The following is a 27,318-nucleotide window of genomic DNA, read 5'->3' as shown; positions in this document are numbered from 1 at the left end:
AAAACAAATGAGCTGGCCCGGCTGGTGTGGCTCAGTGGTTGAGTGTCGACCAAGGAACCAAGAGATTGGGGTTCAACTCCAGGTCAGGGCACATGCCTAGGTTTCAGGCTTGATCCCCAGAAGTGGGTGTGCAGGAGGCAGCCAATCGATGATTCTCTCCCATCATTGCTGTTTCTATCTCTCCCTCTACCTTCTTCTCTCTCTTAAAAAAAAAAAAGTCAATAAAAACATTAAAAAAACACAAACCCACACAAATGAGGTGATCTCTATAGTTTGGTATCATACGTTAGGAAAGACAAATCTATTAAAAGGATATTATGGTTTCAACCATTAAAACTTAGTTTGTAATGCCAAGGTTTAACATTTTATAAAACTAATAAGCCTCTGATTTAGCGTAACAATAGGAGAATCCTTTTCCAAGTCACACATTCACTACACAATCACATATAGGTGGGAAATATTTCAATTTGAGTGCGCTTTACACGTGTGTAACCTCTTGATTCTATTTTTCCAGTCTAAATTTCAATTTCACATTAAGTTCTTTTGCACAGTTGCCAAACATCCTCTTTCTTCTCCAGAGACCAACTCTAGCTTCTTTTCATTCTTCTGTCACTTTGCGGAAAATTTACTTGGATTTTCAGCAAGGCCATTAAATCTCACTTGCTGCTCCCTTTCTTTGGAAAGAATTCATTTTTTACTCATTCAAACATATATCCCCGTCTTCTGTACGGCAGGCACTGGGCCAGATTCCAGGGAACAAAGATGCAGGGTAATAACACAGAACCCCCTCCCTCCGCCTTCCGGGCCGGCGCTGAGCCTGGCCACGCGGTCTGCAAGCTGCTGGAGACCATTTGGACAGTCCCTCTGCCCCTCGTCCCTGATCCCCTTACTCACCCAAAGACACAGCCACCTAGATTCCCTGGTTCCCTAGAGAGCTTCCCCTCCCCTGTGACCCAGCTCCCTTCCCCCTGTGCCCATCAGAATCAAGGTCTGACACCCCACCCCTTACCTTATCCCCCTTCCTCAGACTTTTTTTTTGGTGGTAAAATATACATAAAGTAAAATTTACCATTTTAAATGTACAATTCTATGGTATTGAATTAAGCACATTCACATTGTTCTGCAATCATCCCCATCACCCACCTCCAGAACTTCTTTCATCTCCCCAGACTAAAAATGCATACTCACTAACTCCCCATTCTCTCTTCTCCCCAGCTCCCGGCAGCCACCATTCTACTCTGGGTACCTCATGTAAGATCCTTTCACTTTCTTAACCTCAAGGCACAGGTGCTCCGGGCTGAGCCTCGGGGCCCTGCACACACTGGGCTGCTTTCTCACCTCCGTTGTAGGCCAGTGGTCCTCTCCCCAGCTCCTCTGAAGCTCCTGAGTCTGACCATGCCCCCACTACCCCGCTTCAATCTGCAAATCTATGGGTCACTCCCCCGCATTCCTTGAAAACACTCATTGTCCCTCCATCTCCCCACCATGATCCCCGTCATGATTCTTTCTAATTTCATTATTCACCCAAAGGATCCTTCCAATTTCTTGGCCCCTCAGTTTCTGGAACTCTTCTGCTCCTATGACCTGGTCTTCCACCCAACCTCTCCCACCCATGCCGAGTCACAGCCTTAACCTTAAACAATAGCTGGACAACTTCCATGACCTCAATTCTAACCATCCTGCCCTCCAGCCACCGCCTCCCGAATTTGCAAGCTCCCTCCCTCCCTCAACTTCAGTAACTGCACCCACTGGGGCCAAAATCTAGTATTTTCACTGTCCCCCCACCCGCCCCCCAGAACTCCGTTCCCCACCCCTTTATGCTCTCACTTGATTCTCTACCCAACTTAAGCTCCATGGTCTATCATGACACTCTTTTGCACAAAACCTTAACACATTTGTTCTCTCATTTTAATTGCCTGGCGAAACCCCAACTCGGGAAATCCCACCATCTACTCAACTCCATGCTCCCACCCAGGCTGCTGAATATGGTTAGAGGGAAACCCCCACTCTGTTTAACTTACAGTTCTAGGGTAAAAGTCATAAGCACTAACCTCCATGGGTCCTGAAGTGCCACCCAGCATCTGCTACATTCCCCAAGATCACTTCACGTGTCCTCCTACCACCTCCCTCTCAGATGATGGATGAGCTCGCTTTAATTTCAGTGAGAAAATAGACACCATCAGAAAAGACCCTGCACCTGTGCCCACCAGCACGCCGACGACTCTGGACCAGGACTCTCTGCCTCTCCTTTGGTAACTGGCTAAACCGTCCACGGTCCAACGTCAGTTCTGTCCATGTGCCAACAGTGGCCAAATTCATGTTTCTATCCAGACCTCTTCGCTAAGCTTCAGAACAGTAAAACCAACCGCGTATGATTTCTCTGCTCGGGTATCTAGTAGGCACATCAGTCAGCAGGTTGAAATCGTGATTCCCAACACCTTCCTATCCAGGAGGTTCTCCCTTTGACACATATCCAGAACCCACATTTCACTACCTCCCTCAACTCTGCCCTGAGCCCAGCTGTCACCATCTCTCAGACTATTGCAGTAGTCCCCTAACTGGCCTCCTTACTTCCACACATGCCCAACTTTCTAAGAAAATAGACAGGTGACTCAGAGTATGACACTCGACTCAAACCAACCCTGCAACATTTATTATTACTCTGAGTAAACGTAAAAACTCTAGCACTTATCTACCACTCTCCTCCTTGCTCATTCCACAGTAGTTCCACTGTCCTTGAGGGCCCCCACATGAAGCACATTCCTACTTCAGGGGCTTTGCACATGCTTAAAACGCCATTTCACTCTTCTCCCCACACAAACTAGGTTCATTCCCAAGGTTAATTTCATCATAGAAGACTTCTCTGTCCACTGTATATACAGTACCGTGCACTCCTCTTCAATCTTCTCACCCTGCTTTGTCTTTCTACATGCTGCTAAGTCGACCCCTGCCCTATTTGATTGTCCACCTTCCCCAACTAGAATGTAAACTCCCCATGAGAGCAGGGACTTTGCCCCTTTTGTTCATTGCTATATCCCTAGAGCCTAGAACGGTGTCTTATATGTAGTAGGTGGTACAGTGATTGGGTTAAATACACAATATTTATCAACAGGTTTAAAAAAATAATTTGTAGCTAACAGCATTCCTGAGAAGACATGAAGTGTTCAATACCCTTTTGCTTATGAGCCATAATAGTTTAATTGGAATCAGGCAAAGATTTCCTCTTTATTAAACAGGAAAACCGGCCCTGGCCGGTTTGGCTCAGTGGATAGAGTGTCGGCCTGTGGACTGAAGAGTCCCCGGTTAGATTCTAGCCAGGTTGTGGGCTCGGTCCCCAGTGGGGGGCGTGCAGGAGGCAGCCAATCAATGATGCTCTCTCATCATTTATGTTTCTATCTCTCTCCTCCCTTCCTCTCTGAAATCAATAAAAATGTATTTATAAATAAATAAACTGAATTTTAAAAAATCACATCATTAATCTATTTTAGGATCCCACATGCATATTCCTTTAGATCATAGAGATTAAGAACATTTTTTACATTTGTTTAGATTAGTTGCATACAAACATCTTGAGAATATCTTTTTTCCTCCAATACCTCATCTTCTCTAGAAAAAGGAAGGGGTCCCGGGATGTGTAAAAGCTGTGGTATGAAACTCAGCTTTTCAACTCTCCGGTAACTGCACTGTGGGTTCATCCTGACGGGAAAGGCCAAGGTGAATAACTGAAACTCCACACACCTCTTATCGAAACATGCTTTCACTGTTTTGGTGTTGCAGCTGTGTACTGGTCTCCTTTCGAGTGGATTAAGTATGAAAAAGGAAGTTTGTATTACTTATGCTTGTGTCATAAACTTATTTCCAAAAAGTATTCATTTATTAGAGATTTTTAAAAATGCCCCACCCCTTGGCGTCCAGGCCACAGGGGCTAATTTGGGCCTTTGCTTTTGGGTCGGCAGGATCCTCCTTCCTGCCTTGATTCATCTCACGCCCCTTCCTGAGGGCGGACGTCTTCTCTGTGAGGGGCTGTGTGTGATGGGGCTGCGAGGACAGAAGTCCACCCCCCACTCCCCTGTCTTCTCTGGTAACAACTCCGACAGCCAGCATTAACCGAGGCATCTGGCTGTTTAAAACGAGGTGGGGGATAAAGTGCTGCACTGAAAGCTGCGAAGGCTGTCTGGGTAATCCAGCTGCATGGCTGCGTGCCAGCTGCTTCCTAGCTGTGGTGTATTTACGTTACTCAGGCATCTCCCCCCACCCAGAACAGACACGACAGTGAACTCTCCTACCAGAAGGTATAGGGAGGAAAACTCCCTTCCCACCTTCCCTCCTCTCCTTCTGGAAAGAATTAAACAACATGTTTAAACCAGATGTGGGGGCGGCTGGGGGGAGGAGGGGAGCAGGAAGGGCAAAGGTAGGTTAGTGTTCTAACGTGCACAAGGAACATGCTGCTAGTATGCCTCAGAAATTTTACAAAATAATGTTATTTTTGTCAAAAATAACAACAACAAATATGCTTCTGAGAGTTTCAACAGCCAAACTAGTGTAACTGATTCAGGACCTGGTGATGGTCCAGACGTGGGTCCAGGCGCCAACGGAATGGAGCCCTCGTGTCTGAATTTGAGCTAAACTGCCCCGTGGAATCAACGTCAGTACAGATGGTGTTTGACTCCCACCCTCCAAACAATACCATGTTCTTTTTTTTATATATATATTTTATTGAGTTTTTACAGAGAGGAAAGGAGAGAGATAGAGAGTTAGAAACATCGATCAGCTGCCTCCTGCATACTCCCCGCCACTGGGGATGTGCCCGCAACCAAGGCACATGCCCCTGACCGGAATCGAACCCGGGACCCCTCAGTCCGCAGGCCGACGCTCTATCCACTGAGCCAAACCGGTTTCGGCAATACCATGTTCTTTAGATCAGTGGTTCCCAACCTTTTTTTTGGCCATACCCCACCAAGGCATCTCTAAAATCCTGATGCCCCCTCCGTGCCATATAATTCTTATTCTTCAAAAAGTGAGCCCCTATTTATGTGGGGGAAGCCGAAAAGACCATTAACTTAGTCTAAACAAGCTTCCAAACAACATGGCATCCATGAAAGAAAAATAAAAGAACAAAAGGACAGTTGAAGTACTGAGGAAGAAATCACTAAGAAATTGTTAAAAAAAATAAATAATATTAAGTGATATGAAAAAAATGGCAAATAAATATAAATATGTCACGACATACATTTATACTAGAGGCCCAGTGCACAAAATTCGTGCATGGATAGGGTTCCTAGCGCCTGCCGGCCAGGGCCTCCCTTCCCCTCCCGGCCTGGGCCTTCCTTCATTCTGCGCCACCCCCTGGTCATCAGCACACACCACAGCGAGCTATTGAACTCCCAGTAGTCACACTCAAGGGGCCAAAAAGCCGCATGTGGCTCTCCAGCCGCAGTTTGCTGACCATGGACTTAGGCATACACACACACACACACACACACACACACACACACACACACATATATTGTATATGAGGTCTCTAGAACCATAAGAAATGCAAAAGATTCCGTTAATAACTCATTCTCAAATTACCCCCCTTAAAAATCAAATTGCCCCCCATGGGGCATGTGCTCCACGTTGGGAACCACTGCTTTAGATGCATTTTGAGTAAAATTGATTCTTACAATTTGGACTGGGGATCTGCCATTTAAATGTGGTTTCTTTAAGGAAAAAGTTTTGTGTTGCCGTGTGTGACTTTATTTGTAAAAACAGGTCTTGTTCTGTGATTGCTCAACATACAGAAGAGGTAGGTGCTATCTTAAAGCAGAAAGAACAATTTCAAAGCTACATTTTTTTGGGGAGGGGTAGTGGGGGGAGTACTCATTCTACAGTGGCAAGGCAAGGTTTGGATCTCAGGCCTTAATGTTCTAAGGTCTCCCTAGATTAAAAGCAGGCCCTATACGGGCCACATTGCAGAAGTAAACAAAGGAATTGTAGGAAACAGTGCGGAGGCAACTGTCTGTAAATAATGTCGAGAGCCAGACAGGTCAGCCCTCAGTAGCTGAAGGAGCCTCTTTTTGAGCTTCAGTTTCCTTATTTGGAGAGAGAGAGGGAGGGAGGGAGAGAGAGAGAGCGAGAGCGAGAGCGAGAGAGAGAGAGAGAGAGAGAGAGAGAAGAAATGGATCTATCCTGCTGGGAAGTCTAGAGGGTTAAAAGCAGCGATAGAGGTCAAGTATCTGACACAGAAGTTGTAGCCGTCATGATTATTTTTGCTGAAAGGCTGACTTTGATGATTAAAACAGGTCCCTGGCCACTGACTGCCTTTTTCAGCTGCAGGAGAGTGGAGTGGCAGGGAGGCTGTCAGGCCCTTAATAACAGGAGAAAATCCAAAATGAACCCGGGGCAATTATTAGTGCAAGTCAGAATCCTAAAGGCCAGGCTGCAGCCCACATCGCAGGCACACCTGTAGAGAAAAATCATTCCAGCTGCCATCTGTGAGCGGTCCCCTGCCTCTCCCCTCCCCGGTTCAGGGATGGAGGCTAGAACTTTTACATCCCCCATAAATACTTCCCTGACCCCTCCTCAGCCAGCCTTATCTGATTACCAGGCATCTTTATCTCCACATGATGCTAAACATTACATTAATTTCCTCCCAGCCCTCTTTTTCTACCCTTCCCCACTTCACCAGACCTTGAGAAGGATTAGCTAAGATCCAGGCTCCCTCTTCTCCTCAGCACAACCCCCAGCTGCCCCGAGTCACAAGAACCCCAAGTCCTCCAGGGGAGCCGGGCGCACAGTTTACTGTACTCACACCCTGTCTACCCCGTCTTCCTATGCCTATAGATTTCTAAAGGCTCTTTGATTTCATCGAATCATATATACTATATAATAAAGTCCTAATATGCAAATTGACTGAATGGTGGAACAACCGGTTGCTATGACGCTCTCTGGCCACCAGGGGGCAGACGCTCAATGCAGGAGCTGCCCCCTGGTGGTCAGTGCACTCCCACAGGGGGAGCGCCGCTCAACCAGAAGCCAGGCTCATGGCTGGCAAGTGCAGGAGCGGTGGCGGCAGCCTCTCCTGCCTCTGCTGCAGGCGGGCGGTAAGGAGTGAGGGGTCCTGGACTGCAAGAGGGCACAGGCTGGGCTGAGTGATCCCCCCCGCCAACCCTGTGCACGAATGTTGTGCACTGGGCCTCTAGTGTATATATAAAATATTATGTGTATAAAGTATGTGGGTATATGAAATATATATGTCTAGCCATCTTAAAAAAAGAACCAACAAACTTATTTCAGCAGAATCAAGTGTGTTGAGAAACCAAAGATATTGGTCATATTCTATTTAAGCAAGTGGTGGTTCTGTGAGTGACTGTTTTATTATTAAGCATCAACTACTTAATTTTTTTTTAAGTTGACTGCCCCGGTTTTAGAAATTTATATACTCTGAAGTTTATAGCCAAGGAAAGTTATACATAATACTAGAGGCCCGGTGCATGAATTCATGCAGGGGTGGGGTCCCTTGGCCTGGCCAGCGATCAAGGCCTATTGGCGGTTGGCCAGCGTCCCCACCCCTGATCGGGGTGGGGGGGCCCTACCGGGGGCCGGGTCGGCCAGGGGAGGGGCCGCAGGAGGTTGTGGGGGCTGATCTGGGCCAGATCGGGTCAGCTGGCCGCCGCAGTGCGTGTCATAGTGATCAGTCATTCCGCTGTTTGGTTGCTGGGCTTTTATATAGTTTTGTGCATGGTGGGAATGTGCTTTTCAGCTCTGTGTGAGCCACTAAAGGTAGACGATGTGTTCTCTCTGCTTAACGTCTACTAAAATGTGTGGGGGCCTTGTACTGGCTGGGGCATTACAGAGAATGGGGGCAGGAGAAGCCCGCTTCTGCAGAGGACCGGCTCTCGCGGGCGCTGATGAGCAGGCACTATGAAGCAGGGACATTTTCTGAACGTCAGTTTGCTTCATAAAGAGAACTGGTTTGCCTACTATCAAGAGTTGGGGAAGCTCCAAAGTGGGCCAAGATCATGTAAGAAAAAGGCTTCCCCACAGTAACGTAACATCTGTGAAATCAGCCATGCAGTACACAGGAAGAAAGCTGGCTTGAAAACTGCCCTACCCATGATCTGGGAGGGGAAAAACCGTGGCTCTGACCGCAGGGTGCCAAGGCGCTCAGGTAGTGACCGGATCTACGGAGAGAGGAACGCAGGCTCGGCAGTCCCATCTCCATCGTGTCCCTGCTTTTCTGAGATGCTGCAGTTCATCTTGCCCATGCAGAGTCATCCTCCCAGAGGATTACAACAGAGCTTTTATATGTTTTATCTTCATAATGTAGGCATTTTTAAAAATGGTAACGAGTTTCTAGAAATGGAACCCCACTATATAACCTGGTACCCAAAAGGTGGTGGTGGTTGGGGCTGTTTGCCTTGCAATGGCTAGAGATGTAAGCTTCACCCAGGAGTCAATTAGGCTGAAAGTCAGGGGTCCTGCTTATATTGTAGGGGCCCCAGAGGGGGTATGAGTAGGTTTCTTTATTATGCGCTGGGCTCAGAATCTGCGAAAATGTTTTAGGAATCTCCACTTGAGCCTTGCACCATAACCAGTGAATTCTGTAGCACTGCAAGGTCACTAGAGCCTTCGGGGTCCAAAATCTACCCTCCCCCAGAGGGGGAAGTGTGGGGCATGCCCATGCGCATCCTCGCATGCCACACTTAATTCCCGCATCTTTGTTGTTGATGCTACCTAGCTACACTGGAGCCTCTAAATAGACCTCCTCACCCACACACTCTGTCTAGTGCACAGAGAAAGGGCCGCTTCCTCCATTATTCTGAAAGGCACTGCCAACACGACGGGTGCTTGAAACAGGCATGATTATTACATGTCATAATTTATAAATCATTCCTTAGAACCCAGCCTAGCAAGTGAACGTTCTTTAGACGTGGCCTCTGGTATTTTTATTTTCCTATTGAAATTTTAACACAAAAATATTCTGTTGGAATAACTACTGCTAACTCCTATTTTTATAAGCGAGTGATTCTATGTGCTTCTGAACTGATGGCCAGACCTTGCGGAACATCCATTGCTGACTCAGCACGCGATGTGCCTCTAATACTTTCCTTTCAATTACAATGCACTGTAAACAGACACATTTTCTAATCTCCCAGGTGCTACCTCACACCTACAGGCCATAGGAGCCAGAGTGCCGGAGTGCTGAGTATTCCGGCACATTCTCTCCCACGTGGGGCCAAACCACCGCCCTGTGCACACACGTCTTTGGGAATGGATGCCCTTTGGGGCTGTCCCACGTTGAGGGTACTGGGCAGTGTGCTGCTCACCACTCAGGCCCCCCTGTCCTTGCTGCTGAGTCCTGCAACCCTTAAGGGCCAAAGAAAGGAAATGAAGCGAAGACACAAAGGAATGAAGACTGAGAGTGGAAGTGAAACTTGTAAGCTTTTTTTTTTAAAAAAAAAAATAAAAAAATATATATATTTTATTGATTTCAGAGAGGAAGAGAGAGAGAGACAGAGAGACAGAAACATCAATGATGAGAGAGAATCATTGATTGGCTGGCTGCCTCCGGCACGTCCCCTACTGGGGGTGGATTGAGCCTACAACCCAGGCATGTACCCTTGGCCGGAATTGAACCTGGGACCTTCAGTCCACAGGCCAACGCTCTATCCACTGAGCCAAACAGAAACTTGCAAGCTTTAAGGAGGCTTAAGCAGTGGTTCCCAACCTGTGGGTTGCGACCCCTTTGGCGGTTGAACGACCCTTTCACAGGGGTCGCCTAAGACCATCCTGCACATCAGATATTTACATTACGATTCATAACAGTAGCAACAGTTATGAAGTAGCAACGAAAATAATGTTATGGTTGGGCCACAACATGAGGAACTGTATTTAAAGGGCCAGAAGGTTGAGAACCACGGCTTAAGAGGCTGTTGAGGAAATACCAAAGGCGATTAGGGGCCCTCTGACTTCTCTGCAGCCGGGGAGCAATGACCTCCAGCTCCCAAATCCATGGAGGCCCCGAGGCCGAGGGAGCCAGAGCTTCTGGCGGCCCCACCTCGGTGAGAATCCCAATTCTAGAGGCAAATCTCCCTAAATTGGGAGTGAAGGGTGGTGATGGCCACTGGAAATTGCCTTATAGAACACTGGTTTTTGGGTTTCCTTCCCAAAGTTTACAAAGTTACATGAGACTCACTCCACTCTACAGTACTGTGTTTCAAATGCAATTTTCAATGTAACCTCTAAGCTTTTATCACCTGTATGGTGAACAAGCATACATCCTCCACAGGAAATGAACGGTTCAACTGGCTTTTACTTTTTTTTTTATTTTAAAGATTTGTCTTCTTTTTCTAATATTTTTTATTGATTTTTTTTCAGAGAGGAAGGGAGAGAGATAGAGAGTTAGAAACATCGATGAGAGAGAAACATCCATCAGCTGCCTCCAGCACATCTCCTACTGGGGATGTGCCCACAACCCAGGTACATGCCCTTGACCGGAATCGAACCTGGGACCCTTCAGTCCATAGGCCGATGCTCTATGCACTGAGCCAAACCGGTTTTGGCGGCTTTTACTTTTTATAAAAATCTTTTGATTTTATTTACTTACTATATCCAATGTCTTAAGGACAAAGCTATGGTTTAAAACAGCAACAATGCTCTTCCTACCGACATTTAAATTCAGCACTTAAACTCAGAAACCACAAGAATACTAAATATATAATACCCGTGATGGCGGATCACTCAGAGCTGGGGCACAAGGAAGATAAAGGCATTAGGGTTGTTCTGCTAATGTGCAACCCCAAACCATAACACGGGGTAGTTTTAGACCTGGACAATGAACCGTCCGCTGAAGTAAATCTTAGCTTCGGCACCTGAAAAGGCCATTTTAGAAGTTGTGTCTAGGATGGATTTTGTTTTAATGGCTCTTTGGCAACTCTCCCGTGTCAATATCACTTCCCTGAGCAAGAGCCTCTTGAGGTGGTAATGTACCAGGCTCGGGGAGAAAGGCCCCACCCAGGTCGCGCCTGGAGAGCTGGGGCAGGACAGGCTTGAACTTTATTGCAGGGGATAAACGATCAGTGAGGAACAATCTTTTTTTTTTTTCCCTTGAAAATTTAAAACCAGTTGCTCTATTTTTATTAACAGCAGAAATCCTAATTTACCCACCCCGGGGGTCTGGGGAACTAGAGGCTCCTGGTCGCAGGCCCCTTAAGTCCCAGGTGGGTTTCCTGTTCAGGCACTTGGGACCTCTGTGCCCTCATCTAGCAAGTACCTATATTGTGGGTAAGTTCTTTAATCGCAGGCTCTGGTATACATTTTACATTATCTTTTAGTTTAAAACACTGGGATCCAGGAAAGTAAACTAGCTCATACTGCCCTCCAACGACACCAAAAAAGTAGATATAATACAATTTTAAAATAAACAAAAAAAAATTACAATTCCACGGAACTCAACAAAGTTAAAATTTTTTTTAGGAAAAGATTACTTTTTTAAAACTCAACAGCAAATGATTCTCTGCCTTAAAACATGAGTTTTATCATAGCGTTATACACAAATTCTCTAAATGTTAACATGGGAATTTTAGGATCAGCTAAAACATTTTAGGAAATAATGGCAAGATTTTTTCCTACAACACTTCATTCACACTTAAGGCACTTACAGGAGACTTCTGAGTTTTGTCCAAAATCACCCAAACACAGGCAACCTGAACATGAGCAAACTACTTTTTTTTAAAAAAATGAAAATTTTATTCAAACCAAAACAGAATGAATCTACTCCTTAAAGAGTAAAATGGTGCTGTCCTAAAGGGTGACAGTGTGGTGTGACGTGGGGACTGGGAGTCCGGGAGGCTCGAGGCCCGAGGTCTGAAACCCGGGTTTACAATTTTGCCTTTACTGTCTGCTGCTCTGCGGAGCCCACAGTTCAGTGGGGTTCATACTTAGTCCGGATCAAAGGATTACCAACTTCAATCAAATGACGCATCCCTGGAGAGCCAGCCCCGTCGTCTTCTCCCACTTTTTACTTTGAAAGCAGGTTTCCTTGTTTCTACCCTTCCAACGATGGCATTTACAATCCACATGTAAACACCCAAAGATCAACTGGTGGAAATCACTAAACACACTCAATAAATTACTGAACAAAATCAACTCTCACCACAGTCAAGTATAATGTAATAGAAAAATGGGTACTTCCACCCACAAATGCCAAGGGGGTTTGTTTCAGGTTAATGATCTCTAACTCGGGTCTTTAAACTGCTGCCCTTAGATGCTGTGCCTGACTTTCTCAGAATCTCTCTTTTTTTTTCTCATTGAATCGGAGAAAACAAAGAAGAGCTTCCTTAATGATCCACCTGCTGATGTTGAGGGAGAAAGAAGCACACGAACTTACTTGGCGATGCATAAAAAAGTAACAAGGTGACTGAGATGGAGAGAGGGATCGACAGAGGGGTAAATCCTGTGGGTTAAGCAATAATAGCAAAATGCTGGTAGCAGACAGGAGCTGGTGAGTGGTGACTGCACCCCTTTCGGCAAAATTTTTTGTTGAAAAAACAAAAGAAATGGAAGACTTTTTTTTTTTTTTATAGTGCGCCTCTCTAAATGAAGATTAACAGTACACTTAGGAGATGCTGATAACGGTACTGAAAATTCAGTCCAATTATTTCTCTTCCCTGGATCCAGGACACGCCTCCCGTATTTTTACCTGCCACCTGCCATCCCCCCCAATCCCCACAGCAAAACATGGTCAAAAGGGCAGGAAATTACTTCACCAAACTACTCAATCCCAAATTCTAAACCTACAAAATCCTTTACAAGCCAGCCCTTAATACGCTCTGTTCTCAAACAAAAGGAGGTGACAATTTAGCCCACAGGGAGGACAGGCAGCCTGTAGTGCCAGCCTCCCTGCCTATATTCCAACAGATGTGAGTGGCAAGAATTACCAAAGGGAATGTAGTGCCCTTTCTTGGACCTCCCCCATCAGAGATGAAAAGCCTAACACTGAGAATAAATAAATACGCAAACAAAGCACAGGAAGGAATTTGTTCTCCCTGAAGAATTCTGGATCTCTCATGTACCAGGTAGAGACTGGAATAGAGCTGGGCCTACAGGTGGACTTCAGGTCTTCAATTAGGACTAGTGAAGAGCCACCCAAACACGTTTAGATACACACGTTTTATGCTAGAAAGAAGCGTAGAAACCATGTGCCCTAGACACCTTGCTTAGATGAAAAAGTTACAATCCACACTGGAGGAGGGACTTGTGCAAGGTCACCGGCATTGGAACCGCAAAAGGACTAAGCTCTACTCTCTAACCACCCCCTCTCCCCTGGCACTTTGTTTTAAAGGGGTTCTGTGCTGTGGCAAGCTCCCAATATCCAAGCTAGCTGATCCACAGCAGGGGTGGGGAACATCTGGTCCGAGGGCCGTGTAAGGCCCGTGAAGTCACTGGGTCTGGGCCTGCCAAGGCATTCGGGGTGAGTTAATGAAATGCTGACCAAATACAGCAGGCTAATTTTTAAGTTGATAATTTTGTATGGCCTGCGAATGATGTTATAAATATACAAATGACCCTTGGCAGAAAAAAAGGTTCCCCACCACAGATTTAGAGGATATAAGAGAAGTTATTCTCATTAGTCCCTTAAAATTTACTGAATAGGCAGCCGACTGTCAAAGAAGTCATAAGGAGAAATGAAGAGGTATCACTAATGACACAACCACATGAAGAAAGAAAAAAAAAGGGGGACCTGATCAGCTTGGCAAAGTTTCTCACAAACAGAGGCAATCCTCATTTTGGATCCATCAGTGTAAGTCGTGCCATAAGCCAGCAGACTTAACCTCTACAGCACATCTCCTCACTCCCGGTTGAGGCACCCGGACTCTGCTAGTCAGCCTCCGTTTCTTCACAGGTAAAATGAAGGGTAGGGGCTAAATGACCTCTAAGGCCTTTTTTAAAAAAATTGCATTAAACACACACGAAAAAAAACATCTCCTTAAAGCCCTTTAGCTGTGCCAAAGGAATCAGCAAACTGAAGCCACACAAATATTCTACAAAAGCAGATCAGAAAACTTTGAGCAGTAAAATGGTAACCGAAAATATCTTTTGAATTGAAAAAACCCCTGAAACCACAAGACCTGAAACCACGACAAACTAACAGATACGTTCTCTCAGTGCAAGTGTTATTACGCAATTATAAAGTTCCCAGGAGTGAAGCTAGTCTATCAAAGTGTTTTTGGGAAAAAAAACACACAAAAAAACCCACAAGAAAATGCTGAAAATTGAGTTTAATAAGATTCTTTGAGTAAAATAGGTACAACTTCGCTCTCTGACTGGGTTTACATGTCCACAAGTATGAGGTTCTCTCCAGCGATACACAGAAGAAAATCCTCCGGATGTATTTATGGGACAAAAGAAGGACAAAAGAAGAGAAGAGGGATCTGCCTCCTCTCTCCCTAAACAGTTCATCTACATCAGTGGTTCTCAACCTTGGCTGCACATTAGAATCACCTGGGAATCTTTTTAAAATCCTGATTTCTGGGCCTCATCCCCCGGAAATTCTGTCTCTTTGTTATGGGGTGGGGCCACAACATTAGTAACAAAGAAACTAATGGATTTAAAAAAGATTCCCAGGTGATTCTAATGTGCAGCCAAGGTTGAGAACCACTGATCTATATGCTCTAGCAATCGACCCAAGACAGCTGTTTCAGGAGCCGAAGGTAATGAAGCATGTGCTTAATTTAAAAAAACGGGGAGAAACACTTTGGTAAAGCAACTCTGTGCACGTCAAGTTTCACGTTGGGTCCAGGATGCTTTAATGACACAAATGAATTCGGGTCCAAAAGTTTTCTTGTAAATCAGTTGTTTGAAATTGGAATGTATTTTCTCCACAGGAAAAACAAACTGGTGAGCAGCAGGAGAGTCCAATCAATTCCTAAAATACTTGAATCACAGTTCTATTCCCAAATGGTTTTTACTGCCCACTGAGAGTCCCCTTAAGAGAGAGAAACCTCCCCCACCCCCTCCAGCAGAAATGGTCCCTTCTATTCAGCTCTGGCCAAGGTTTGCCCCACCTGGGTGTGGGGTGGGGGAGAAAGGGCAAACAAGGAAGAATTCTTAAACTCCTGACTTAGGCTTCATTTGGGGGACCCTGGAATTCCACATCTTGAATAGCTCTGAAAAGAGCCAACCTGATGATCATCTACTAATAAGATTGAGAAGTCTTTACACCTAAGTGAGCAGCAGTCAAACCAAAAGGAACGCGCTAAATTATGGCAATGGTATCCCAATCAACACCATTGGTTAGAAATTCCAAGTGTCACTGAGACAACCGTTTGCCTTTATGGCGGCAATGACTGCTGGCGAGCAACCAGAAGGGCAGGCACAAGGCAAGCTTCACGCTCCCGGGACAATCAGGCAGCAGTGCATTCTTGACGAGTGCCCGACTACAGAGAGGAACAGGATTTGACCTCCGAGGGCCATTTCCGTCTGAGCTATTACACAACAGAGCCATCCACTTGGGGCACGTGCCTCCTTAAGTGACTTTCCTGCCATAAAAGAGCTGGGCCGTCAGAATGAGTAGGCCAACTAGCTATTAGCTTTGCCCACCGTTTAACATAATATTCTTAAAATAGTTTCATTTGTAGGAGAATGTTTCTAGGTTGATTTCAAAGACAGCCTCTGGGGAAAAGCTATCCCCACACATAACTAAGTCTACCAGCCTGTGGAAGGGCTAGAAGCCGTCTGATTTCGAGACTCTTGGAATGCACAGAAAATTGAGATCCCTGGAGGCTAAGCTGCTGAATTTGGGCCTTCCTGCCCCGCGCCAACGTGCTCAGGCCAGGAAGTCCAATCTATCTTTTAGGTCATGCGTTCAGTGGTGGCTTAAGACCACTGCCCACTGTCCAAGGCAGGAAAACCAAGTAGCCACGGCCAACTTCTCCCACCAGGGAAGCTTCACTGAGCAGGTGGCAGTCTGTATGGCCAAACAGATGCAATTACACTACCCTGAAGCCATGCTGTCACTGTAGGCTGCCAATTAGCATCAGAAGAAAGAATAAAAGAGCCCTGTCTTCATGTTTGGTCAAGAGGAACTACCCACAGCTCGTTTCACTCTTGGTGTGCTCCAGCCACCTCTCAGGACAAAGCTCACCTGCAGGAAAGTCACAACCCCTGAAGGCACCGTAAATACGCCACCCCACACTGAACATTGCTACACACCCAGCCATTTCCTGCAGGGAGCCACTTGGTCTATGGAAGCTCTTGTGTAAACCCCAAAGGCCAGATAAACACAAGGTGTTAGGACATGATGGCACTTTTTCTTGTGTGGCGACATATAAAGAATGAACCTGATGTTTTTTGAAAGTCAAGTCTTATCTCTAAAGGCATTAATTTCACACCCACGTTCACGGTGGCATTATTCACAACAGTCGAGAGAGATGGAAACAGCTTCAATGTCCATCAAAGGATGAAGGAATAAAGAAAATACATATGACAGGATATTTTCAGCTTGAAAAAGAAATCCTTTCGTATGGATTTCAGGCTGCAACATGGGTGAAACCTTGAGGGCATTATGCTAAGTGAAATAAACCAGTCACAAAAAGACAAATACTGCATGATTCCATGTCTAAATTCTGCTATCTAAAGTGATCGCACCTACAGGAACAGAAAGCAGAACGGTGGTTGTGAAGGGCTGGGGAGAGGGAGATATGGGGAGTTGTTTTATGCATTTGGAGTTTCAGTTTTGCAAGATGAAAAGGTTCTAGAGTTCGCTGCATGCATGTAGTGAGCACTCATAATTTACTGAAACATTCAGAAATAGTCAAGATGGCACACTTTATGTTATGTGTAGTAGCATCGCATTTACTTGGCCACACACAAAAAAGACAACATGAGAAACAAAAACGGGCCACTTGAAATGGGTATACGCAAGAAGGATCCAAATTCATAAATTCTGGGCTTTGACAAAAGAATATTTCTGGAGACCTTAAGAAATAAACATTGAGCCTGCCTGGTTTGGCTCAGTGGATAGAGCGTCAGCCTGCGGACCGAAAGGTCCCAGGTTCGATTCCAGGCAAGGGCATGTACCTTGGTTGCGGGCACATCCCCAGTAGGAGGTGTGCAGGAGGCGGCTGATCGATGTTTCTCTCTCATCGATGTTTCTAACTCTCTATCCCTCTCCCTTCCTCTCTGTAAAAAACCAATAAAATATATTTAAAAAAAAAAAAAAAGAAATAAACATTGACACACACACACCTCCCCCAATCTAAGAAACACTCTTCTACACTATGAGAAACAATGAACAAATTTGCAAGATCTCAAGGTAACTATAAAAGGGAGATCTTGTGCTTTAAATATAAATGTAAATGTGGCCTATGCTCTGTTCCTTGGGATATCAGACGAACCGCATATATAAAAAGCACAAACATTTCCTTCGTGGAGGGTTTTACTGAGATAAAAATGGCTTTTCTTACAAAGTCATCTCAAAGAACAGAAGCCACGGTAAGCATAATAGACTTTCCCCTAATTGTTAGCTCCAAAAATTCCCCTAATCCTTTGCCATTCCAGTATGTTCAAATAGGATGCTTATTATTTTACAATATAGGCAACAGGACCCCTAAAAATATTTTATTACTCTCTATTTCTTCTATTCCAACCTCAATTTTGAGATTTTAGACACACACACACACGCACACACACACACACAATCACAAGGATTTTCTAAGAGTTCCATTTCTTCATCATGGGGATTGGTGATGTTTTTTTAAAAATATTTTTCAAAGCAGAAAAGGGGGCCGCTTTATTTTTCTTTGGAATAAGTTCCTGCCAGATTTTGCACACTGCAGTTCTTTGGCGATGTGATGAGAACACATGCCCACCCACAGACACTAATTTTGCTCTTCACCCTTCCCAAGCAGCCTTTATGACACATGCTGTCTGTGCTCCATTTAATGGAATTCAAGAGGCTCAGTCAAACAGCAGGCCCCACGGGGCCAGTGCCACCCCTCTTCCTCTGGATGGGCACAAGGAACGTGTGTTCAAAAGAAAAGCCCAGCCCGGCTCGGACACCCCCAATCTGAAAATCTTTACAACTGTATGAATTAACACTGGAAACGAAAAGTCATCTCTTGGGTTGAAATCTGGAAAGAGATAGTATCTTGTTGCGGTTCCTTGCACACTGAGCTGTACGAAGATGAGGCTAACTCCTGGAGCTGCTCTCGAAGTGTGCAGCAAGGAAGGTAGTGGACTGGCATGCCAGCCAAAAGCTCTTTCTAAGAGGGCTGAAGTGCCAGCCGGCCTCTGAAGCATTTCCTTTCCCTGTGGTGATCATTAGTCACAAAGAAATGCTGGTGATTAAGAATCCACCTGGGATGGATGGGCATGACCTCTATGACTGTCCCACATGCATCCCAAGACAATCTGGGCCCAGATAATCAATGCAAACAGGCAGCCAGGAAATTCACCCCTAGAAGAATGCTCAGGACTAATAAAAGCCTTTGCTGGTTTGATCAGAGAGTGGTCACTGCCCCATTTGTGTGTTCGTTAGAATGGGCTTCATGCCCTAGGAAGGCTGATCTGTGCTTACTTCTGGCCTTTCTGAACTACACACACAAGTCGACTATTTCCAGATAATGCTACAAGATTTATCTAAGTGTTGCTCATCGCAACCCTGTGTAGGCAGAGTGACCATAAACCCCGGATGTGGGGGGACAGCAGAAGAGTGGGCAATGGACAGCAGGCAATGAACAGGCCCAGCTGGGGGAGATCACCAAGCACCCATAAATCATCCGCCCGCACGGCAGGAACGGATGGTGGACTCACTAAGCAGATCTCTCTAAATGCAAGTATTTTGAAATGTCAACAGATAACCTATGGTGATTTTAAATAAACCTGTTTTTATTAAATGGTTACTGAATTCATGACGGCTTTGAGTCATTAGAATATACTTTTTATAGATGCTAAAGCGGGGAGGGGTCTTCAAACCTCAAAGATTGGGAAAACTATCCTTGATGTTTACTGATCTGTTTCACTAAAATATTCTGGACTCTCAGCTTGGAGGATTCAAACACTCTCTCTGACTGCCTCACCCCTCAAGGAAGAAGAGAGAAAATGAAACAAAACAAAAAAACAAAAAACCTTTATGCAAGGTAGTTCAGAAAAACATGGCCACCAAAACTATCAAATGAATTTTTGAGTAGGACAGTTCTTTCTTGACATCCATCCAAGGAAGAGTTAGATGTTGAAGAACCAAAAGGGAATAGCTGAGAGTCGCTTCTATACAGAGCAATTAGTGGCTCCCTATTATAGACTCCAGTAAATCTATGAATAAAAAAAAACTCAGGAGGAATCTACGGGCCATAACAATAAATTCCCACTGAAAGGGGAATTAAAACGAGGACAGGGCTAGGCCCGGATCACAAGCATTTCTTAATTTAACACCACCCAGCACATAGCTCTGAACACAGGCAGTGTCTCACTCAATATCTATTGATCGCTTCCAAGTTGAATGATCTGAGACCCTTGGTACTGGCTCTGGCTCTGTATTCCTGTGGCCTCAAAAGGGAACAGGGGAATCTAAAAACCATGCAGTCACTCTGGAGTGATGGCTCATGGTGCTTAACAGCAAAGGGGCCCCTGAGGAGTGGCGGCCCCAACCGTAGGGGTGATTATCATGGCTGAATCTCAGTGATCAATATGCGCTGGGTGCGTAATGTAACCAAAACTGAACGAAATCTATGTTGCCCTGAAATAACCTGGACAGGACCCGAGTTAGTCTCAACTACACAAGTCACAGAAAGCAACACATTTTCACAGAAAGTGCCAACAAACCAAGAACTTTAAGAGACATGTTTTCATTGGTATCTATGCCTATGCTATTCAAGCATCCGGAAACCAAAGACAGGGAAAATCTTAAAAAATATTTTCAAGGAGGGGGAAAACCACCTTACTTATAGAGGAATTAAGGAGGAGGATTACAGTGGATTTCATGTCAGAAACCATGCAGACAAGAAGGGAGTGAAGTTACCCAGCCGGCATGGCTCAGTGGTTGAGCATCGACCTATGAACCAGGAGGTCATGGTTTGATTCCTGGTCAGGGCACATGCTCTGGTTTCAGGCTTGATCCCCAGTGTGGGGCATGCAGGAAGCAGTCGATCAATGATTCTCTCTCATCATTGATGTTTCTATCTCTCTCTCTCTCCCTTCTTCTCTGAAATCAATAAAAACATATTTTAAAAAATAAGACATGTTTTCATATAGCTACCTGTAATCATTTTCTATAGGCTCAAGGAAAAACAGATATAATGGAACTGAAGATGTCAGAAAAACTGGAGCAAATTAGCTATTTTTCTGATAACATTTTTAAAAATATACATATTTTTATTGATTTCAGAGAGGAGAAGGTAGGGAGGGAGAGACAGAAACATCAACGATGAGCGAGAATCACTTCATCGGCTGCCTCCTGCACACCTCCCACTGGGGATCAAGCCCACAACCCGGACATGTGCCCTGACTGGGAATCAAACTTCAACCTCCTGATTCATAGGTTGACACTCAACCACTGTGCCACACCAGTTGGGCTCAGATGACTTTTGACAAAGTGAACCCTGAGCTGAGGGTGGCATTCAGAATGTGGCTTCCAGTGAGAAGCCCATTTACTATAAGGTCACAAAATTCAGGCTTTAGTTTAAGCTGACACTTTTTTAAGTAGCCTGTCTTTTACAGCATACAAAAAATGTTAATGAGAATAAAAAGGACTCTCACTTTGAATCCGAAGTATTTTTTAATATTACCAAATGCCCTTATTAAATAGGCACTATGCATGTATACACACACATGTAAAAATAAGCACTACAGATGTGGGCAGGAAAATTCTTAACAAAACCCCCACATATTTCAAATACTGTCCTTCCTCATTATTGTCCTCTACCATAATTAGCACGGTACAGCATAACAGGTGGCTTTCATTTATAGAATGCAAAATTAATGAAATTTGGAGATAGTCCCACCTCCAAAAACAAGTTGGCCATTCTAAAAAAAGTATACCCCTTAATCTACAAAACAAATAGAAACGAACCAAATAAGCCCCTTCATGCCGACTTTCCAGATTATCTGAATTCTAAGTGTATTTAAAGAAGTAAATTTAATACATTTAACACGGACAGTTTAAAATACAGATGCCTCAAGGAAAACAAGACATTAATTATGGGCTCTACAAGAAAAGGGAAGAGAAACAAACACTGCCTCTTTTTCCAGCTTGGTAGTCCCATATGTTTAATGCTGTCCAAGCGATAACAGAATTTATCATCATAAATAAAGCTGCTCCAAAAATGCTAAATCTTAGGTAAAACTGTGGGCAGTTGTCCTCACCCAGACATTCTGGACAGACAGACAGACAAGAAAAGCAGAAATAGTACTGCTTCTGTCCCTAACAAGTAGGATGCACAGGATGCAGAAAGTCTTTTTTAAAAATACAAGGAGACACTGAATGGACTGTCAACACACAGAGGAATGTTTAATGTACTCAAATAAACAAGATATGCGCCTTAACTCGCCAGGCATTGTTTAAATTTAGTGAGTGAAGGGGGGGGGCCGGGGGGAAGGTCAGACAGGCGACACAGCCTCCCAATTATGCAGAGCAATCCTTCAGATCACATGGAAGCTATAATTAAAGGTTGCTATTGAGTCCCCCAACTCCTCTTCTCCCACCTAGAAAAGTTAATGCATGAACGGAGCATGAACAAATTATAATTTGTAAAAACAGACATCGTCACTCAGGAGGGGAATAAAGGTTTCTTGCATTAAGTCATGCATCTTGAAGGGTAGGAAAGAGCACAATATTGAAAAAGATCCAACATCCTGAATACAACAGTTATCATTCGACCACATCCTTTAGCTCACCTCTGCTTATTCATTTCTTTTTTAAGTTTTAAGCTAGCCCCCTAAACGGTATACCACCTCTGCAAGCTGTTTCCTCGGCAGCATCTTTTAAACTAAGGGCTTAACAAAGGGGATGGGTTAAGACCATCTCTAGCTGAATACCTAAGGAGAAATTTGTTTTCAGAAAAGGAGATGAGTGACTAGAACTCTTTGTCCAACAAAAGACCATGGTTACCTATGTGTCCTTGCACGTGGGCACACCACACACAAACAAACACACACACACACACACACGCTTCACTTGTTTATAAATTGAATAATTTTCTCCCTCCCTTAAAAACGGTAGAAAGCACACACTGGAAAGGTTAGGCAGAAGAGAAGGAGAAAAGAAAGCCCACGTAAACAGCAAGCACATACCTGCTGGGCGGTGCCATTTCCTCTACATGGTAGAGCCCATGTGCTGGGTATTAGCATTATTGCTACTATAAAGCTTCCGATAAAAATGGACCGTCCCTTGCGGACCTGAGAACCAGCTGGCTGCTTGAGCCGTGGTTTCCCCCATATATGATTCAGTCTCCTTGACAAATATACTGCAACGTACTGGATGAGTCATCCGAGGGTTAGTCCGCATTTTATAGGCCTGTTGTGTCATTACTCACATTCAACATCCTGCTTCTCAAAAGTGGAAGCTGGAAGCCTGACAGCTGACAGATGCTTCTTCCAATTAAAATATTGTTTAAAAGAATTCCTGTAAGTTACACTTATCAGTCATTGATGATCCTATGAAGTGCCCAGGAAACAAATGGCATAGCTCAATACCCGAGATTAGAGTCCGTAGAACCACAAGTGAAAAACTGTTCACCTGCTCCCACCCCCAATCCAAATAATGTTCCGAGTTGAGAGCAAGGGCCCTGCTCCCTCCTTGAAGCTATCAGTGAGGCCCTCGTTGATTCTTATGCTATAAGGTTACCTAGTTGCAGGTGCTCTGTGAAAACTACACACCAACATTTTTTTGCTCCCTGGGTGCATTTTCTTAGGTGGGATAGTGGCATTCTATTTATAAAATGCCTACCTTTTAGAGCCGTGGTTCTCAGCCTGTGGGTCGCGACCCGTTTGGGGGTCGAATGACCTTTTCACAGGGGTCACCTAAGATAGTGGTTCTCAACCTTCTGGCCCTTTAAATACAGTTCCTCATGTTGTGACCCAACCATAAAATTATTTTTGTTGCCACTTCATAAATGTAATGTTGCTACTGTTATGAATCGTAATGTAAATATCTGATAGGCAGGATGGGCTTAGGCGACCCCTATGAAAGGGTCATTCGACCACCAAAGGGGTCGCGACCCACAGGTTGAGAGCCGCTGGCTTGAGACCATCAGAAAACACATATAATTACATATTGTTTTTGTGATTAATCACTATGCTTTAATTATGTTCAACTTGTAGCAATGAAAATACATCCTGCATATCAGATATTTACATTACGATTCACAACAGTAGCAAAATTACAGTTATGAAGTAGCAATGAAAATAATTTTATGGTTGGGGGTCACCACAACATGAGGAACTGTATTAAAGGGTCGTGGCATTAGGAAGGTTGAGAACCACTGTTTTAGAGAAAGCATGTTAGGGGTGAAATGATAAGCTTTCTGGGGTTTGTCATGAAATATTTTAACCAAAAAGGCAGGGCGGGAGGTAAGAAAATGTGGCAAAATCTTGGTAATTGTTGCATCTGAGGTGAGTCTATAAGCTTATTGTTCTCTCTTCTTTTGAGTATCTCTGAAAATTTTAATCAAATGTTTGTGTGTTTTTTAATGTTCAGTCCTTATAGTCTAAATTTGTGCCCAAACAAGGCACTTTCAAGTTAGGTATGAACCTGCCATACGTGTGAGCATGCGGCCCCTCTTACACGGTGCAGTCCAGTGGCTCTGTGGGTGAGAGAGAGTCCAGCCTGAAGGCATGACACATGTCCTAAGGCCACTGTGAGGGCTGCATCCACCCCACCCCCACCCCAAACACAAATGCTCAGCGCCCTCTCTTCCCAAGACTGTCTGGTTGTTCCTTGTGCTTGCTCTGAGGACACCAGTCCAGGCCTCCTCTGTGAGCTCAATGTTGACACAGTGAGGGAGAGGTGACTATTTCCAGCTTCCTTATATGGTTCTGCAAACACTCTGAGAGATTATGTCACCTCCACAGTCCCCTTAAACCAACAAATCGCTTTGTAATGTGGCACAGTGTTTGCCCGACTCACTTGATGCTCAAATTGGGTGACTTAAGCCACCTGAAGGAGAAAGAGAGCTTTGATTTCAAGGCCAGGAAAAAAAAACACCCAGATATGGAAGCTCCAAGGTATGTTCAAGGAAACCACTGTTGAAACTAGATGTCATTACAAAAAACCTCGGTGTTGTTATGTTCTGAAAGCATGACAGGTCAGCATGGGACACCTGACATATAGAGGTCCCACTAAAGCGTAGGAGGATGTAGGCCAACGCTCCCACCTCAGCCAAGCTCAGTTCTCAAAGGACACTGCCCCACAGGACTGCAAATGGTTGTGACAGTCTCTACAGAATATCAATGACAACCTCACAAATACGGCCTGATTAGGACTGTGTGTGGGCCCAGTGAAGCCTTCCTTGGTTCAGGTTCTTCCCTCTTCAGGATTACAAGCTACAGGCTTATCAACATGTCTGCTTCATCGGAGCCATTGTCCATCATTGGGCCTATTTGTTACAGCCGTTAGCCCAGCCTGACTGACACACTGACTGCTTCCAGTGGTTCTCAACTTTGGCTGCACATTAGAATCACCTGGGAATCTTTTTAAAATCCTGATTTCTGGGCCCTCTCCTCCGGAAATTCTGTTTCTTTGTTATGGGGTGATTCTAATGTGCAGCCAAGGTTGAGAACCACTGACGCAATGCAACAGGTAGAATTAGGGGAATTAATAAACTTCTAGCCTATTTTGAGTTTCTCAGTCTTTTAAAGAAATAAATCCATAGTTCATTAAAATATTTTTAAATTCAGATTTTACTAATTAAAAATACAAAAGTAATAATAGCAACAGCCCGGCCGGTGTGCCTCAGTGGTTGAGTGTCAACCTAGGGGCCAGGAAGTCACGGATCAAGGCACATGCCCAGGTTGTGGACTCGATCCCCAGTAGGGGGCGTGCAGGAGGCAGCCAATTAATGATTCTCATCATTGATGTTTCTCTCACCCTCTTCCTCTCTAAAATCAATACATATATGTGTGTGTGTGTGTGTATACATACATATATGTATATGTATATATATATATTTTAAAAGTAACAGCAACAACAATGTATGCACACACAGAATGAGAATAAAGCCAACGTGGTAAAATGTTAACAAACGGTGAAATGGGTATAAAAGAGAGCTTTGTACTATTCTTGCAACTTTTCTATAAGTATAACATTTTTAAAAAACAGAACATGATTATATTTAATACACAAGTTTGATATAACAAAAAATAAAACACCAGAGTAAAACAGTAACAAAAAACTGGTATTTCATTTGCAATGCATGATAAATGGTTACCATCTTTAGTCATAAATAAGCTCTTAAAAACCAGTAACCAAGACACTGTAATAATGCAAAGAAACTGGAAAAAGTAAAACGAAATAATATAAGTGATGATTAAGCATTAAGTATATATTATAATTCTGCTGAGCAGTGATGAAGAATAATTTCTCTGCAGTATCACAGTGAGCAGAATGAAGACACTGGAGTATGACATATTTTAAAATAAAGTTAAACACAAATGCATAACTTCTGCTACAAAAAGAAAAAAGAGAGAGAGAGGACTGTATGGTTTCATAACTACCATAGTTATTGCTGCCACCTTCACCCATTTAAAAATGTCTTGACCATAAGGAAATTTACAAACATGTAAACATTGAGAAATGCCTCTGGGTTAGGGTGTCTCAAAGGATGTTCCTTGCAAACAATGTTATAAGAGGCTCCAAAAACAAAACAAAAAACCCAAATAAACAATTCAGGAAAACAATATACTATATCCTTGAAAATACTGTTTAAGTTTGTTTAGTCTAATCTTTCATAAACTTATTTGACCACAGGAACCTCCACTTCCATTACTATTAAATAAAGCACTGGGGGAAATGTTGTAGGTGATGAAATATGGGATATCTTTTTTCTGACCTTTTGCTCTTTCTAAGTTTTCTTCAGAATACACTGTACTATCACCACAAAAAGCATCCAAACTTGGCTTCTACTATCTTTAATAGACATTTCTATCTGGTGGACTTGCATGCTAATGACCACGGGTAGTCAGCAAACAACTTGTATTATGTGATTACCCGTCTCCTCTAAGTCCCCATCAGTGGCAGCCAAGGAGCTGCACCTGTGTGTACAAGGGAGCGGACAGCTCATGCTGGTGTTGGTGTTTCTGTACGAGGCAGCTCGTCTCGGCAACGCCACGCCTCGGAGCAGCAGCTTGCCTCAGGCCCAGCTCCACCTCGCCATTTTCAGAGCGCTGGGCCTTGGAACCTGGAAACCAGTCTGGATATCTTTGGCCTCCAAGCTCCCCGGGCCAGTCTCCTAGCACTAATCCTTGGATGTTAAGCACAACGAGCCTGGAAAACACAGTAGAACATGGCTTCCAATTTCTATTAACTCACTAATGGACCCTTATTTTTAAAATTCTTGCCATGTTTTTGGGTGTTTTGTTTGTTTGGGCTTCCAATTTCTATTAACTCACTAATGGACCCTTATTTTTAAAATTCTTGCCATGTTTTTGCGTGTTTTGTTTGTTTTTTTAACAATTATCTGTAAGTTTTTTGAGGGGCTAAAGTCCAAACACCAGCTAATGTGAAGACATAAAAGCAAATGTGGGTATCAATGATGTTAGTACTATAGGCTGTACTGACTGTCTAAAGAGAAAGAGCATGAGTTAAGCTATCTTGGTCCAAAATCCAGCCTGGCCCTTACTTACATTGTTTAAACTTATCTAAGCCTGTTTCTTTATCTGTAAAATGGGTATAATGCTATTAATGATCTCACATCATCGTTCTGTATGGGATAAATGCGATCATTTACAAGTACTTGGTAAGAGCCTGGCCACATACAAAGCACTCATTAGTTTATGCAAACAATGATAAGGATATTGTAAGTTTTATCAATTTAGACTGTCAGGGGTGGGTAAACCATGGTCAGCCACCACACTCATCTGTTTACATTTACATGGCTGCTTTAGTGCTACAAAGACAGAGTTGAGCAGTTGTGACAGAAACAATATGGTCCCCAAAGCTGAAAATATTTACTATCTAGACCAGGGGTCCTCAAACTTTTTAAACAGGGGGCCAGTTCACTGTCCCTCAGACCGTTGTAGGGCCGGACTATAGTTTAAAAAAACAAAACTATGAACAAATTCCTATGCACACTGCACATATCTTATTTTGAAGTAAAAAAACAAAACGGGAACAAATACAAT

General features: G+C 44.1%; 1 protein-coding gene across 2 annotated transcripts in view; it reads right to left on the bottom strand.

The window, feature by feature from the left end:
- The window catches only part of SPRED2 (sprouty-related, EVH1 domain containing 2), a 112,491-nt gene that overhangs the window by 29,364 nt on the left and 55,809 nt on the right, over positions 1 to 27,318 (bottom strand). Inside the window, exon 1 of one of the 2 annotated variants that reach the window (XM_006778529.2) lies at positions 22,273 to 22,396. The exons of the other annotated variant lie outside the window; for it this stretch is intronic. Coding sequence (XP_006778592.1) covers positions 22,273 to 22,289 — 17 coding nt within the window. The 5' untranslated portion in view covers positions 22,290 to 22,396. Of the gene's footprint in view, positions 1 to 22,272; positions 22,397 to 27,318 lie in introns of those variants that run through there. 2 annotated transcript variants of the gene reach the window in all.

This window comes from Myotis davidii, unplaced genomic scaffold, assembly GCF_000327345.1.
Source record: "Myotis davidii unplaced genomic scaffold, ASM32734v1 scaffold6, whole genome shotgun sequence".
Classification (NCBI taxonomy): domain Eukaryota; kingdom Metazoa; phylum Chordata; class Mammalia; order Chiroptera; family Vespertilionidae; genus Myotis; species Myotis davidii.
Note: the sequence above shows the minus strand (reverse complement) of the source record. Positions and strands in the feature narration are given on the sequence as shown.